General features: G+C 41.1%; 1 protein-coding gene across 1 annotated transcript in view; it reads left to right on the top strand.

Annotated features, from left to right (window-relative positions):
- The first annotated feature begins 292 nt into the window (after positions 1 to 292).
- The window catches only part of B3GLCT (beta 3-glucosyltransferase), a 134,016-nt gene continuing 118,906 nt past the window's right edge, over positions 293 to 15,402 (top strand). Inside the window, 1 exon segment of the mRNA XM_043998031.1 lies at positions 293 to 839. Within this exon segment, the coding sequence (XP_043853966.1) occupies positions 773 to 839 (67 nt within the window). The 5' untranslated portion in view covers positions 293 to 772.

Raw genomic sequence — 15,402 nt, 5'->3', positions numbered from 1 at the left:
TGTTAAAAAGCAGAACTACAGGCTCCCAACTATTAGACAAGTCCCATCTTAATAAAGGGATATTAAGTAAATTAGTTGAGCTGTTTAAAAGTACCTTAATCAAAAGAACACTGGGGCCAACAGAATTGAGTCGAGTTATTGATTTATAGCAGAAGGGAGAAAAGATTCTCTTTCCTCCCCACTCCTTCCCCGTCCCCCTTCCCCTTCTCTCCTCCGCCCCCCCCACCCCATGCCACATCCGGGCTAAGAAGTGGAGCTGTTCGGTTAGCACTGGAGAAAGGGGGGCCGGGCAAAGAGTGAAGGGAGACCGAGCTGCGCGCACGTGAGGACAAAAGTAGCAGTCTGGGGTGCCTGGAGACTTGGGACCGGCTGAGGAAAGGAGGGCCAGAACAAGAACCGGTTAAGAACCTAGCCGGAGTGAGTCCTCGGGTCCCCAGCCTTCCCGCCCCATCTTGGGGCGCCCGGCCGCCGCTGCAGCCCCGTGCCTCAGGCCAGGAGTTAGGGGGACGCAGGGGAGACGCCGTCCCGCAGCCTGCCGCTAGAGGGCGTACCCAGACTCGGCCAAGAGGAGGCGGCGAGCGGGCGGAGACGGCTCAGCAGCAGCAGCGGCGGCGGCGGCGGCGGCAGTAGCAATAGCAGCAGCCGCTGCCACGACCACGGCCACTGCCACTGCCACGGCCACCGCCGCGCAGCTAGGGCTCCAGTCCCAAGTGCCCCTGCTTGCAGACTCCGGCTCCGCGGGCTGGCGGAGAGCGCAGCTCCAGGCGCGGGGATGCGGCCGCTCGCTGGCCGCCCGCTCGGTGTCCCGGCTGTGCTTGCGCTTCTTACCTGCTCCCTGGGTAAGTAGCGGGCGGCCCGGGGCAGGGACGAGGAGGGAGCGGGGAGAGGAGGCGGGGTCCTGGGACTCGCTTCCTGCCCGGCCCCGGAGCCCCGGGAGGGCGCGCGCGAGGCGCAGAGCCCCGCGCTCTCCGGGGCAGCGCCGCTTCGCTCCCGGGGCTGCTGACCGTCCCGTCCTGTCCCCTCCCTCCCTCACGGGTTGCTCAAGGAGGGCCTTCTCTCTGTCCCGCTGCTCCCAGGTGCAGCCCACCCGCCCGACTCCCCCCGGGCTAGTCCGGCCACCGCCGTCACTGCCCTCCTCCTTCAGCCCCCAGCCGGCCTGTCCCGTCTTTCTTTCTTAACAGGGGTGCCCTCCTCCCCCCTCCTTGGTTTCTTTCCCAGCTCCCTTCCACCCCCCAGAGAACTTGACCTTGGGCATAGAGTCGCTAGTGGGGTGTTCTCAGTCCCACCAGAAGCGCCGGTGTCAATGTGGAACTGCAAGAAACTTTAAAAAGGGAAACCGGTTGTGTGATCCCCGCCCCATCCTCCTCTTTCCGCCTTCCTTCCTCCCTTCTCCCTCCTCCACACCCACCCAGTAAGTTGGAGGCAGATACTTGGGTGAGAGGAGATGATTCACCCCACAGCAGGGGGGACCTCTTTTCTCCCCGCTGCTCAGCTTCTCGCGCCTCGGCCCCCGGCGCCCCTCCCTCCTTAACCCTTCCTGCCCCACTTCCATGGTCTGGCACGAGCCCCTCCGAAATGGTGGCACTCAGCTTCGCTGCGAGTTCCTTTTTCTCTCCGTGGGGTCTGAGGGGAGATGTTCTAGAGCCCCCCGGGACGTTTGTGCGGTCCTAGCTCCCAGGCCAAAAAGGAGAGAAGACATTCACCTAGTGGCCAGTGGAGGTGGGGGTGGGGGTGGGGAAATAGGAGGGGAAACTTCCCAAGTAAGGTCTTTGGAAATTAGCGGCTCCCTTCAAAAAATAATGGTCTCTGGCCCTATTCTTCAATATCTCCGCCCTCCAGCCTTCCAGCCCCCACCTTCCTTTTCATTCTGAGGATATTTTGTTATAAAATGCTAGTGTAAAAGTTGAAAAAATATTACGGTTATGAACATTGCTGTCACAAATTGGTGAAAAGTTCCAGTACTTTGATTTTGTAGAGTTATAGAGACGTGTTTCCATGCTAGGAATTAGGGCAGGATTCTGTTGATTTTTTCCCCCTCTTCTGCGCTAGTGCCAGAAGAGAGAGGTGTTAGTGTGCTTCGGATTAGGGTTGGTTTGAGCCTTTAAAAATGCAGCAACTTGAGTTTTTAATCATGGCAGTATGTTGCTGTTTAGAAAAAAAGATTCAGTATCTCACGGCTGCTCCTCGGCCCACTGGAACCTGTTTTACTTCGATTGTCAGCCCTGTGGATAGGGACTACATTCATCTCTGCTATATACAATTGATGGCATTCTATAAGTGTTCAGTAAGTGTGAAATAATAGAAGGGATGATTAATTTGTAATTAAATGTTAACATGCATGATTAATTAAGCAACAATAGAATTAAAACTGGCATAATGCTTTGGGTAAAGAAGGTTGTTGTGATGGTGGAAATAAGGTGGCCTCATCAGGAGATTTGTTTAAAAGAAGGGGAATATCATTGATTGCCATCCTTTTCCTGTAAATGATAAGGTTGGTAGTTTAGGAAACTGACTAGGTGGCTAGTTTGTTCATTGACTTATTGCCCAGGACTTGCTGTTACTGAAGAAAAGGGCTAGGGAGTGGGAGGAGGTAGCAGAAACGAGCATGGTTATTATAATTAATAACAATTACTACTACTGCTCCAATTGTATATTTTATGGCCAGTAATACTACCAGTAACTGACTTTATCTAATCTTTTCCTCATAATGACCTTGCAAGGTAGATTGTTACAATATAAAGTGTGTATGTATATAAAATGTTTATAGTTCACATTACAAAGCCAATCAGTTGAGATATATATAAGCTTTCCCTAAATTCAATAAGATTTTAAAGATTATTAAAAATCAACTGTATTGACACTCTTTGAAAAGAGCTTTTAGTGAAATGGTCTGATTTGCACAATAAACAAAACTGAAACCTGTTAGAAGGTAGTGTGAGACCTTCCAGCTTTTGGGAAATCGCTTTGATGATTTGACAGAGAAATAAAGCAGAACTAAAGCAAGGTTTTTGTTCGTCATAATGGCTGACACACATGACTTTATGAAAGCCTTTGCATCTCCTCTTTCATTTTTTTAAATTTTTAAAATATTTATTAAAAATAGTAAATGTTAACATGGACTTTAAAAAATATATTTTCAAAAAACCCCCCCAAAACAAAACCACAACACATGGCGATAAGAGTGACATTGTTTTATATATTTAAAAATTTCTTTAATGTCTGGCTTAATAGATGCATCTCCTCTTTCTTGATCTTCAGAACCATACTGTAAGGTATGTGGTACAAATGTTTTGATCCCTGTTTTACTGTTGAGAGAACTCCCGAATTCCGGGTTTCCTTCAAGATTCAGCTCAAATCCCACATACTGTAAGAGGCTTTTCCTGGTCTCCTTATATGTAGCTTGTATGTACATAGTGGTTTGTTTGCATGCCATCTCACCTATTAGACTGGGAGCTCCTAGTGAGTCTTCTCCCTTTCTTTCTAACTTCACCATAGTGTGTAGCATATAGTAAGTGCTTCTTAAATTCTTGTTGACTGCCTCATTGACTGACTGACTGAGAGATGGTGAATAATTAGCCCAAGTTCACACAGTTAGGAGTAAATCTTCTGGGTTCAAATGCTATGTTTCCTCAGCCACAGCATGGCTTGCTCCAGAGGGGAAATCAGCTGAATTTCTTCACTTTTATTGCAGAGCCTAAGATTGCTGGAATTTTTGAGGTGGGACTCTAATTCCTTTGTTGATTGGACCCTGGGATGTTGGAAGATTGATTCATGCCTCTTTTAATATAGCACAAATGCCTCGCCTGATTTAGCAATGATTTTGCTTCAGAAATTAAAATGTTATCAGTGGTTTGTCCCTGTCAAGCCACTGAGAATGGCAGTAAACAAAGGCAGTATTTAAATCCCAGCCTCATAGTTTGGAGCTGAGATAGATACCAAGGCTTGAATGTGCATCTTCTCTCTCACAAGCTTTGGACTCTATCCTTTTAGCTTTCTTTTTTTTTTGGGGGGGAGGTGAGGCAATTGGGGTTAAGTGACTTGCCCAGGGTCACACAGCTAGTAAGTGTTAAGTGTCTGAGGCCAGATTTGAACTCAGGTCCTCCTGAATCCAGGGCCAGTGCTCTATCCACTGTGCCACCTAGCTGCCCCACCTTTAGCTTTCTAATCTCTTTCTGGGTTATCAGAAACAGAGTTTCTGCAGGTCCAGAGGGATGAAGAACAGGGAGTCAAGAGACATCTGTTCCAATAATGACTGACACTTACTAGTTATGTGAGCTTGGACAAGGGACTTGAGGATCCTAGGTTTTATAGCTAGAAGAGATGTTGGCAAGGGTGTGGTGATAAATGTTTAACAACCAACTCTCCAAAAAAAGGTATGAAGGACACATTTAAAAGTTTAATCTGCATTATTCACAGTTTTTCCATTACTCTCATACCTAGAAAATTAAAAGAATAATAAATCAAGCCCTGTTTTGTAGTGTTTACTGATTTCTAGGGTATACATGATCTCACTGAAAATTTAGCAATAGACTCTCATAAGCTGATAGGAGCCAGCTCCAGCACACTCCTGGATGTTGGAGATCATGTAGTTCAATCTGCTCACTTAAGAAATGAAGAAATTGAGACAAAGAAAAGTGTAGTGATTCGCCCAAGGTCACATGGGTAGCAGAGCTGAGATTCAAAATCAGGTCTTCTGATTCCAATTCCAAATCCACTGGGCTTCTTTTTGCCTTTTCATTACACTTTGGAACTGGGTTTCCTGATCTCTAAACTATTCTTATCTGTTGTTATTATTAATATTAACTAATGTCTATGCTATTATTAATATTAACTATTCTTATCTATCATTATTATTCACATGGAAAAGGTGGTGTGATGTTCTAGTCAGGTGGACTCAAGACAGGTTAGACCCACCCAAAGAATAGTCTTTAATGGTTCAGTGTCATCTCAGAAGATCTCCATTGGTGTGCCCTAGAGATCTGATTTGTGTTTGTCCACTTGCTGCTTGATGTTTTTCTTGTCTCTCAGATGAAATCAATCAGTGAACAAATATTGATCCCAAATATATACTAGATGATGGGGGATACATTCAGTTGTAAGATAACTGGCTTCTAGGAGTTTATAATCTGGTTATATTATAGGACAAACAGAAAGAAGTAGCCAACAGAGAGGGCAGCAAGTAAGTCTCAAATAAAGGGTCCAGTCAGCAGTTGATAGAAGATTTTAGAAAAGAGAGAGAACAGCCCTAATGGTTTTGAATGGTCTTAAATGTTTTGCTAAAATTGTGCTTACCTCACAGGAGACAGGCTAATTTCTGTGTATTGGAATGGAGTGATGGAGAAGCAGAATAAGAACAATGGAAGCTATAAGAGACACCAGTTTCTTCTCAAACTGGTTCTCAAAATGTGTCAGTCTTCAAGACCTTTTCAGGGGGTCTCAGCAATAAAAACTAAGGTATTTTAATTTCTAGTACATTTAGTATTGATTGATACAGCAGCTATAAACAAAAGCTCTTTAAGTGTGGCCTAATTGCTGTTCTTTAGGCATTTCAGAGGAAAGGAAATTTTGGGGAATTTAAAAAACTGAAGTACTTCATATATGATGGAATGGATTTATAGGCCATAGGATTTATGGGAATTTCAAATCTGAAGTGACAAAGAAGCTTGTCTGTTCCAGAGTGTTAATGATAAAATAAAAGGTACTAGCTTTCCTTCTATTGGTAGCTTAAGTGGTACTGTGGATAGAATGCTGGACCTGGAATCAGGAAGATGTGAATTCAGATTTGGCCTCAGATGCTTAGTAGTTCTATGACCCTGGGAAAGTCACTTAACCTTTACATGCCACTGTTTCCTCAGCTGTAAAATGGAGATCATAATAGCACCTACCTCAAAGGGTTGTTTTGAGGATCACATGAGATAATACTAGTAAAGTGCTTACCATATGCCTGGCGCATAGTAGGTGCTTAAAAAATCCTTCCTTCCTTCCTTCCTTCCTTCCTTCCTTCCTTCCTTCCTTCCTTCCTTCCTTCCTTCCTTCCTTCCTTCCTTCCTTCCTTCCTTCCTTCCTTCCTTCCTTCCTTCCTTCCTTCCTTCCTTCCTTCCTTCCTTCTTTCCTTCTTTCTTGCCTGCCTGCCTGCCTTCCTTTCTTTATGCCTTACCATTGGCTCGATTGAGATGCCCCAATGGAGAAAGGTATGCAATTAGAAATCATGAGATAACTTAATAGTTATAAATACTGAACTGAACTACTAGAAAATGTAAACAATTTATAAATAGGAGCAGTATTTATCTTAATACTATTTCCAAGTTTTAGCCAGAGCAAAATGATTTAAGCTTTCGCTCAAAATGTATGTTTACAAAATGGTTCGTGGTAGACACAGTAGGAAAAAAAAATAGTCTTTTATCTAAGTGATTACTAAGTAAAGCTGCCGGTTTTGACAGAAGAATGATTAAAAGTACCATTAAATGAGATTAAAATTTATTAACCTTCTTATTAAAATAATTAATCTCCAACTGGTTTTCACCCTCACAAAATGCAACAATGTTATGTTCTTCTAGGGATATGACTAATTTCCCCTCCTAAAGGAATATTTCATGGAACTCAAATGATAATATATTTTAGTTATCTTGCTTTTCTGCAAGAAGCTCTAGGCTCTTTATATATTACATCAAATTAATCTTCACAACATTCCAGGGAGCTAGAGGATAAATTATTGTACTTAGTTTCTAAAGTGAATGAGGTACAGAGAAGCAAATGACCTGTCCAAGGCCCCAAGTGATGAGTAGATAACTGAGCAGAGAATAGTCCTTTGTTCGGTCAGTACCTGTGGCTTGTAGTTCAGGCTTTTATAGAATCAGACTTGGAAAGCACCTTAGAGGTCATCTAGTTCACCTCATTGCTGAACAAAAATCTCTTCAGTCCAACAAGAGGGCATCCAGGCTGCTTGAAAATCTCAAATGGAAAGAAAGGAACCCACTACTTTTTTTGGGGGGTGGCAGTGAGGGTTAAGTGAGCAGTAAGGGTCAAGTGTCTGAGGTCAAATTTGAACTCAGGTCTTCCTGAATCCAGGGCCAGTGCTTTATCCACTGTGCCACCTAGCTCCCCCTGGAACCCACTACTTCTCGAGCCAGCCCCTTCTAATTTTGGAAAGCTCTAATTATTTGAAAGGTTTTTTTCTTATATCAAGCTTATTTTTTTTTCTTTTCACAACATCAGTTGGTATTAGCTTTCTGGGGCCAAATGGAGCCAATTTAATTCCAGGTGACAATCCTTGAAATACTTGAAATCTACTGTCATATTCTCTTCAAGTCTTCTCTTCCTCAGGCTAAAAATCCCCAGTTTCATTAATCCATCCTTTACCTTCTGGGTTTCCTTTTAGGACTCTCTCCAACTTATATCTTTCTTAAAACCTGGTACCCAGAACTGAACTCGTTGCTCCAGATATGGTCTGAACAGGGGAGAGTATGGTGGGGCTGTCACCTTCCTAGTCTTGGGCATTATGTCTCTCTCAATGCAACCTAAAATTACACCAGATTTTTTGTCAGTCATATCACATAGTTGACTCGCATTTCGAGTACAATATGAAACCCTCCAGGCCCTTTTCAGACAAATTATTGTAACCATGCATCTCCCATCTTGATTTTTTTTTTAAACCCAAATGTAAAATGTTTATATCCATTCCTAATAATTCATCTTATTAGTTTTGGTCAAGTGTTCTATCCATTCAAGACCTTTAATGGAGCCTGTCATCCAGTGTGTTAACTATTCTTCTTAGTGTTGTGTGTCTGCAGATTTGATAGGCATGCCATCAATACATTTATTCATGTCATTGACTAAAATGTTAAACAGCTCAGGACTAAGTACAAATCCTTAGGGTATTCCAATAGAGACCTCCTTCTGAACTGACATTGAAACATTAATAACTGTTCTTTTGGGTCAGACTATTCAACCTATTCTGAATACATCTAACAATACTGTTGTCTAGCCCACTTCTCTCCATCTTTTCCACAAGAATAGAATGAAAGCCTGTGTAAAATATTTAATAAAATAAAATTATACCTACAACATTCCTATTATCCAGTGACCCCAACAAAAAAGAAAATTAGGCGAGCCTAGAACAGAGGTTCTTAACTCTTTTTTTGTGAACTTCTTTGGTAGTCCCTTCTCAGAATAATGTTTTTAAATAATTAAAGGAAATATTAAATTCCAGTTACAAGTTAGTGAAAACAAAGAAATATTTTTTTTCTTATCCAAATTCTCAGATTTCTGGAAACCTATCTATAGACCCATGTTAAAGCCATTTGATCTAGAATGACCTGTTCTTCTTCTTTAAAAAAAAATCATAAGAGTATTTTATTATTTCCCAGTTACATGTAAAGATAGTTTTCAATATTTGTTTTCATAGGATTTTTTAGTTCCAAATTTTTCTCCCCCCCTCCCTTCCCTCCCCCCCTCCCCAGGACAGAAAGCAATCTGATATGGGTTATATGTGTATAATCACATTAAACATATTTCTGCATTACTCATATTGTGAAAGGAGAATTAGAACATGGGAAAAACCTCAAAAAAGAAAAAATAAACAGCCAAAAAGTAGAAGCAGTATGGTTCAATTCGCATTCAGAATTCACAGTTCTTTTTTCTGGATGTGGAGAACATTTTCTATCATGAGTTATTTGAAATTGTTTTGGATCATTGGACTGCTGAGAAGAGCCAAGTCTGTCACAGTTGATTATAACACAATGTTGCTGTTACTGTGTACAATGTTCTCCTGGTTCTGCTCATCTCACTTAGCATCAGTTCATGTAAGTCCTTCCAGGTTTCTCTGAAGTCTTCCTGCTCATTGTTTCTTACAGCACAGTAATATTTCCATTACATTCGTATATCACAACTTGTTTAGCCATTCCCCAATTGATGGGCATTCCCTCGATTTCCAATTCTTTGCCACCACAAAGAGAGCAGCTATAAATATTTTTGTACATGTGGGTCCTTTTCCCTCTTCTATGATCTCTTTGGGATACAAACCTAGTAGTGATATTACTGGGTCAAAGAGTATGCACAGTCTCATAGCCCTTTGGCCATATAGAATGACCTATTCTCGATAAAGTCAAGCTTTCCCATTGTGATTACAGCTTCTTTCTCTAAATGTTTACCAACCATACCTTTAATAATGCATTCCAGAATTTTTTTAGGACTAGAAGTCAAGCTCACTAACCTAGAGTTTGCCGACTGCATTCTCATTCAGTTTGGCCTTTTGCCCTTCTCCAATCTTCTGGTACCTTTCTTGTTCTCCAGGATTTTTGAAGGATCCCTGGCCATGAGTGGCATAGTTATGATGTCTGCCAATTCTTCCACTACCCTAGATCATAACTCTTCTGAGTTTGGTGACTTGGATTCATCAAAGGACAGATACTCCCATTATTTCCTTACTTATCTTTAATAACGATTCTCCACTGGCCGTTTTTGTTCTGCTCTTTTCTGTTCAAAGATCTGTCTGCTTAGTAGAGAAGACAGAAGCAAAATAAAAGTTAAGTAGCCCTTCCTCCTCTTTGAAGGCTTTCCCTCCCCATTATTGTCCCATCCTGGCTCATCTTTGATCTTCCCCTTTAACTCCAAAGAGCTTTAAACCCCTTCTTTTTACCTCAAGTTCACTGGCTTTAGTTTACTTTGAGCTCTATCTTCTCTGAAGCTATTCATTCTTACTATGACTCAGTCCTCTTGTTTCTATATTCTGTAGAAACATTTTGGAACTTCAGTTAGTTGAGTTCAATCTAAGTAGTTTTTAATAAGCACAAACTATGAAAGGCACTTTGCAAGGCTCTGAGGATAAAAAAGACAGGTGAAAAAGGGTCCCTTCCCTCAGCAAACTAACATTCTACTGGGTGGCTGGGAGGGAAGAATACAAGAAATAAACAGAAAAGCAAACAAGATAATTTAAGGATGGGATGAGCAGTAGCAATGAGGGGCTTATGGGAATGCTTCTAGCATAAGATAGCACCTGATTTCAGCCTTTAAGGAAGTAGGTGATTCTAAGAGGCAGAGATCACTAAAGAGTACATACCAGGGATGGGAAACAGGTTATACAAAGACAGAGAGGTTGAATGTCAAGGTCAGAGAACAGCAAGTAAGCCAGTTTGACTGAAATGTGTAATTTTCTGTGAATCTTGATGGATAAGGCTCTAGACTTATAGTCAGGAGGAACTGGGTTCAAATTCTGTCTCAGACCCTAGGCAAATTGCATGACCACTCTATATCTGAGAGGTTTGGATTCAGGAGCCTCTAATGCCCCTTCTAGCTCTAAATCCATGATGTGATTTCATTCTTTAGTTTCCCATTCTTCCTGGGGTAACTTTACCCATTGAATGTTAGATCTTAGGTTCCTATCTGTTCTCTCTTTGAACCCTTTGAAATCTTCTTTCTTAAAATCTTGGGTACGTGTCTAACTATGCCCAGCATTCCTCTCATCTATCACAGATTCTATGATGGCAACTTCATCCAAGTTCCCAACATTTCCACCACAGTGGCCAGTTATTTATTATTATTGAGAATCAGATCCAGAAAATATATATATATATATATATTTTTTTTCTTTATTGGTTCCTTTACCTTTTGAAGAATGAAGTTATCCTTCTATCAAATCAAGAAATGATAAGCTGTTTATGCTTCTGGCAGGGGGAAGGGGTAAAGAGAGAGGAACAGGAAAAGGAAGGGGAAGAGGGGTGAGAGAAGCATTTGCCCATAGATGGATGTCTGGATAACAGAAATCTTCCATCACTGAAATCTCCCATTACTAATATATCATGCCTCTGTGCTGTTTTTGTTGTTTCCCAAACTTTTCATCCATTTCCTCTTTCTGCTTAGGCAATCTGTAATACACTCTGATGACAGTATTGCGTGTTTCTATATCCATTATCTTCACCCAAATATATTCCAGAATCTTCCCCCTCCTCGTTTCTGAATTTCTTTATATTTCAATATCTTCTTGATATAATTTATTCTTGGCACTTACATCTTCAGTACTTAGCATATAGTAAGAGCTTAATATATTCTCAATTGATTAATTGATATACAAGGCTAGCCTTCTTCCTCTCCTATTCCAACCCACACAATTTTTACCTGTCCTTTTCCTTTTGAGTAAAATGTACTCTTAGGGTGCCTTCCTCTAGTCATGGTGGGCATCCCATCATATCTTAGTGATGTTTACAAGGTCACATTGGCCTTTGCATTAGACTTTCTAGCTCCCCTTGTTTGTTACGTTGTAGGTTTTGGCATAGACATCTGAATCTCTGTGTTTTGTTATTAGTTTCTTTTTAAAAGAAAATTTCTCTCCTGCTTATTTTTAGATTGTCTTTATTGGCTTTTCTCTGGATAGTATCTGGGGTGGATATACATATATATATATATATATTTATATAAAACATTGGTAGTCTTCTTGATGCTTTCAGTTTAAAGCCCTTTTAAAAAAAATTTTGTGGGGCAATGAGGGTTAAGTAACTTACCCAAGGTCACACAGCTAGTATCAAGTGTCCGAGGCTGGATTTGAACTCAGGTCCTCCTGAATCCAAGACCAGTGCTTTTTCCACTGAGCCACCTACCTGTCCCCCCCCACCCCACACACACTTTTTTAATTTAAAAAAAATTTTTATTTTATTTTTTTGGTGAGGCATTTGGGGTTAAGTGACTTGCCCAGGGTCACACAGCTAGTAAGTGTCAAGTGTCTGAGGCTGGATTTGAACTCAGGTCCTCTTGAATCCAAGGCAGGTGCTTTATCTACTGCGCCACCTAGCTGCCCCTAAAGCCCTTTTTGAGTAGATTTAGATTGGGAATCTCAAGCCAGTGTGTATTTGGCTCCTTGAAGCCCTTCAAGTTTTAATTATGTAGAAGTATATCCTAAAAATATATATATATAGAAGTATATCCTAGCCTGGAACACTGGGTTGACTCAAATAAGAGGAAATTTAATAGGAATAAATATAAAGCTTTCTAAGTGTATTTAAAACTTCTGCTTCATAAGTGCAGTATGGGAGAGGCACATTTAGAGAGCAGTTTTACTAAAAAAGGTCTTGGAGGATTAGGGGGCTGAAAGCTCAGTATGAATTATTAAATTGATAAATGATAGTGAACAAAGCAAATAACTTCCAGGAATAAAGAGAAGTCAGTTCTTCTGTACTCCACCTTGGGTAGTCCGTATCTAGAATTTTGTGTTCAGGTCTGGCCATGACATTTTAGGAAGAACATTGATAAGCTGGAGAGTATCTAGAAAAGGAACATGAGACTAGAAAATGGCAGACTTAGGGAACTGGAGATGTTTAACTTGGAGAAGAGAAAACTTGGAGAAAATATAGTAGTTGTCTTCAAGTATTTAAGGGGTAGAAGAGGGATAAGATGGGTCCTTCTCAGCATTAGAGAGCACTGTTTTGGAGAAGTGGGTTCACGTCGCCAGGAGGAAGATTTAGGCTGGCTGTAAGGAGGCAGTGGGTTTGTACTCATTGTTGGTCACATGTCAAAAATGTAGTGGGAATCCACTATAACTTGTGCAGTTTGCACCAGATGATTTCTGAGCTCCTTTCCAACTCTAAAATTCTGTGATCCTTTTAGAAGAATAGGCTCACACACACAAAAAAAAGAATAGGCTATCAGATGAGCAAGTCTTGGGAAAAAAAACAAAAAACAAAGGTCTCCATGACAGTATAAATGGTTGAATGCTATACTCTCTAATAAATGCATATTTAGATGTGAAATTACTGCATTTGACCTCACACAATCAACATATGACAGCCAAAAAAGTTAATAATGTGTTAGACCACATTTAAAGGCATAGGGCCTGGAACAAGGGAGGTAATAGCCCCGCTGTACCTTGCCTTGGTGAGGCCACATCTGTCTTTAGGTCCGGAAAGTTGGAAAGCATCCAGGAGGGTAAAGGCCCATAGCCTTGTGCCGTACTTAGAGGTATGGTTGAAGGAACCTGAGTTCTTTTATCGAGAAGCGAAAAGCCAGGGGAAACTTGATAGCTGTCTTCAAGTATCTGAAGGTCTGTTGGGGATTTAACTTGTTCATTTTCAGTGCCAGAGAGCAGACCTGCCAATATAGTGGCTGGGGATTTCAGAGGGAGATTCACCTTAGGCATAAGGAATCTTCTGACAAGCAGAGTTATCCCCAAATGGAATGAAGAGCTTCAAGGCAGGGTGGGGGTTCTTCCTTCAAGATCTTATCCAGGTCCTAGGCAGAGGGTTGAATTCCCACTAGTTGGGGGTGTTTTTAAAGGTGATTCTTGTATATCTGTGGCTTGGGATTCCTTACAATCCTTAGATTCTCTGAATCCCCAGTAAGGCTCAATAGGAGTCAAGTCCATGAATATTTAATGATGACTGCTGGTTGCATGTAATCTTTCTATTTCATTTCCTTTGAAAATAAAAGGAATTGATTTTGTAAAAGGGAAAGCATAGTATCTTTTTTTTTTTTTTGCATGCAATGAGGGTTAAGTGACTTGCCCAGGGTCATACAGCTAGTGTCAAGTATCAGAGACTGGATTTGAACTCAGGTACTCCTGAATTCAGGGCCAGTGCTTTATCCACTGAGCCACCTAGCTGCCCCAGAAAGCATAGTATCTTAATCTCATGTTTACTCCTCTAAAGGCTGTTGAAAATAAGAAATCTGGTCTCAGTGGCGTTTGCTCTCAAGGAGGGAAATCAGCTGTGCAGAGGGGCTCTGCTCTTGAAATTCTGTCCTTCTAAAGTGAGTGCTGTGGATTGGCTGTTCTGACTTTTGAATCTGTTTTCTACTTTCTCTGCTGATTCATTATCATGTTAGGGAAATAAAATCTTAACAGTTATTAAATCCACCTCCTTGACCAGTGGGGAAATCTCATCTTTTTTTGGATCTGTCTCCTTAGTGCCTAGCACAAGGCCTCAGTCACATAGTAGGCACTTAAAAATGTTTGTTAGTTGATTGACCTACAGTATTCTTGAAAGCAATTATCCATCCTTAAACATCAGTGTTGACAGGAATTTAATATCTCATGAGTTGTTCAATAGGTAGAAATTATGTATAGTTGCTTTAAGGTTTTCTAAATGCTTTCCACGCATCATCTTATTTGATCTTTACAAAAATCTTATGATGTAGGTGTTATATCCATTTTACAAATGGGAAAACTGAGACTGAGATTGGTTAAGGAACTTGCTCAGGGTCACACAGTAGTAAATGTCAAAAGTGGGTTTTCAGGTTTTCCTCAGTGCAAATACAGTACTCTGTCCACTATGCCAACTAGTTGTCTACATTTTTCTTCATAGTTAACCAAATTCTATGTCCCTGTAACTTCCATCTATTAGCCCTTCCATTAATTTTAGATAGATGGAGCATTTATTCTGCACTCACTATATGCTAGGAACTGTGCTAAGTCCTGGGGATACAAATAAGACAAGATGGTGCCTACTCTCAAGGAACTTACCTCCTAATGGGAAAAGACAATACATAAAGAGCAGGCTGAAAGGTGAGGCAGGGTGTGAGAAGGAAGGGTACTCTCATGGAGGGAAGCTGTCTAGAGATTCAGTGAGCTAGGGCTAATTTGAGCATGGATAGAGGTCCTCAGGAGATGGTGATCTCTGCCAGGGACTCAGCAGTCAGGTGAGCTAGGCTCATTTTCCCTAGGGAGCTGAGCAGAATAAGCATTCCACATAATAGTCCTTTGGGTTTGAGGCCACTATCATTTTGGACAACGAACAAGCCATTTTACTACTTGGGTATTTATTTACTTCATTCCATCTGTAAAATGTGGTGGCCTATTTGCCCTGACAAGGAGTTGGAAATTGACTGAGTCAAAGTTTGTAAGATTAGTTGGAAGTCTCAAATTGTGTATATGTTATAGGACCGTGCTTTTAAAACCTTGCATTCATGCGTGTGCATGCATGTATATGTATGTATATATGTGTGTATTTGTATATGTACACATTTATAAACTATATTGTGTGTAATATTCATGTTCCCAGAATGTTGTTTGTAGGTTTACTTTTGTTTGTGTTTTTTTTTTTTAGTGAGGCAATTGGAGTTAAGTGACTTGCCCAGGGTCACACAGCTAGTAAGTGTGTGTTAAGTGTCTAAGGCTGGATTTGAACTCAGGTACTCCTGACTCCAGGGCCAGTGCTCTATCCACTGCGCCACCTAGCTGCCCCTGTAGGTTTACTTTAAAAAAAAAATAAATCGAACCTAATTGTAACTGATCTAGGGGAACTTACTATTACAATCAGCTTGCAGTGATTTGTAGGTAGAAAATTACTTTTAAATGCTTTAATTGGGTAATGAACACACTCCAGTATTTCAAAAGATCTGTGATTTCATGGTTGTAGGCACTCCCTCTATTACAGTGTTTCAGTGCCTTTGAAGATAGTTTCATGAATTGTTGGGGTCAAA

Source organism: Dromiciops gliroides, chromosome 3 (assembly GCF_019393635.1).
Source record: "Dromiciops gliroides isolate mDroGli1 chromosome 3, mDroGli1.pri, whole genome shotgun sequence".
Taxonomy (NCBI): Eukaryota; Metazoa; Chordata; class Mammalia; order Microbiotheria; family Microbiotheriidae; genus Dromiciops; species Dromiciops gliroides.
Note: the sequence above shows the minus strand (reverse complement) of the source record. Positions and strands in the feature narration are given on the sequence as shown.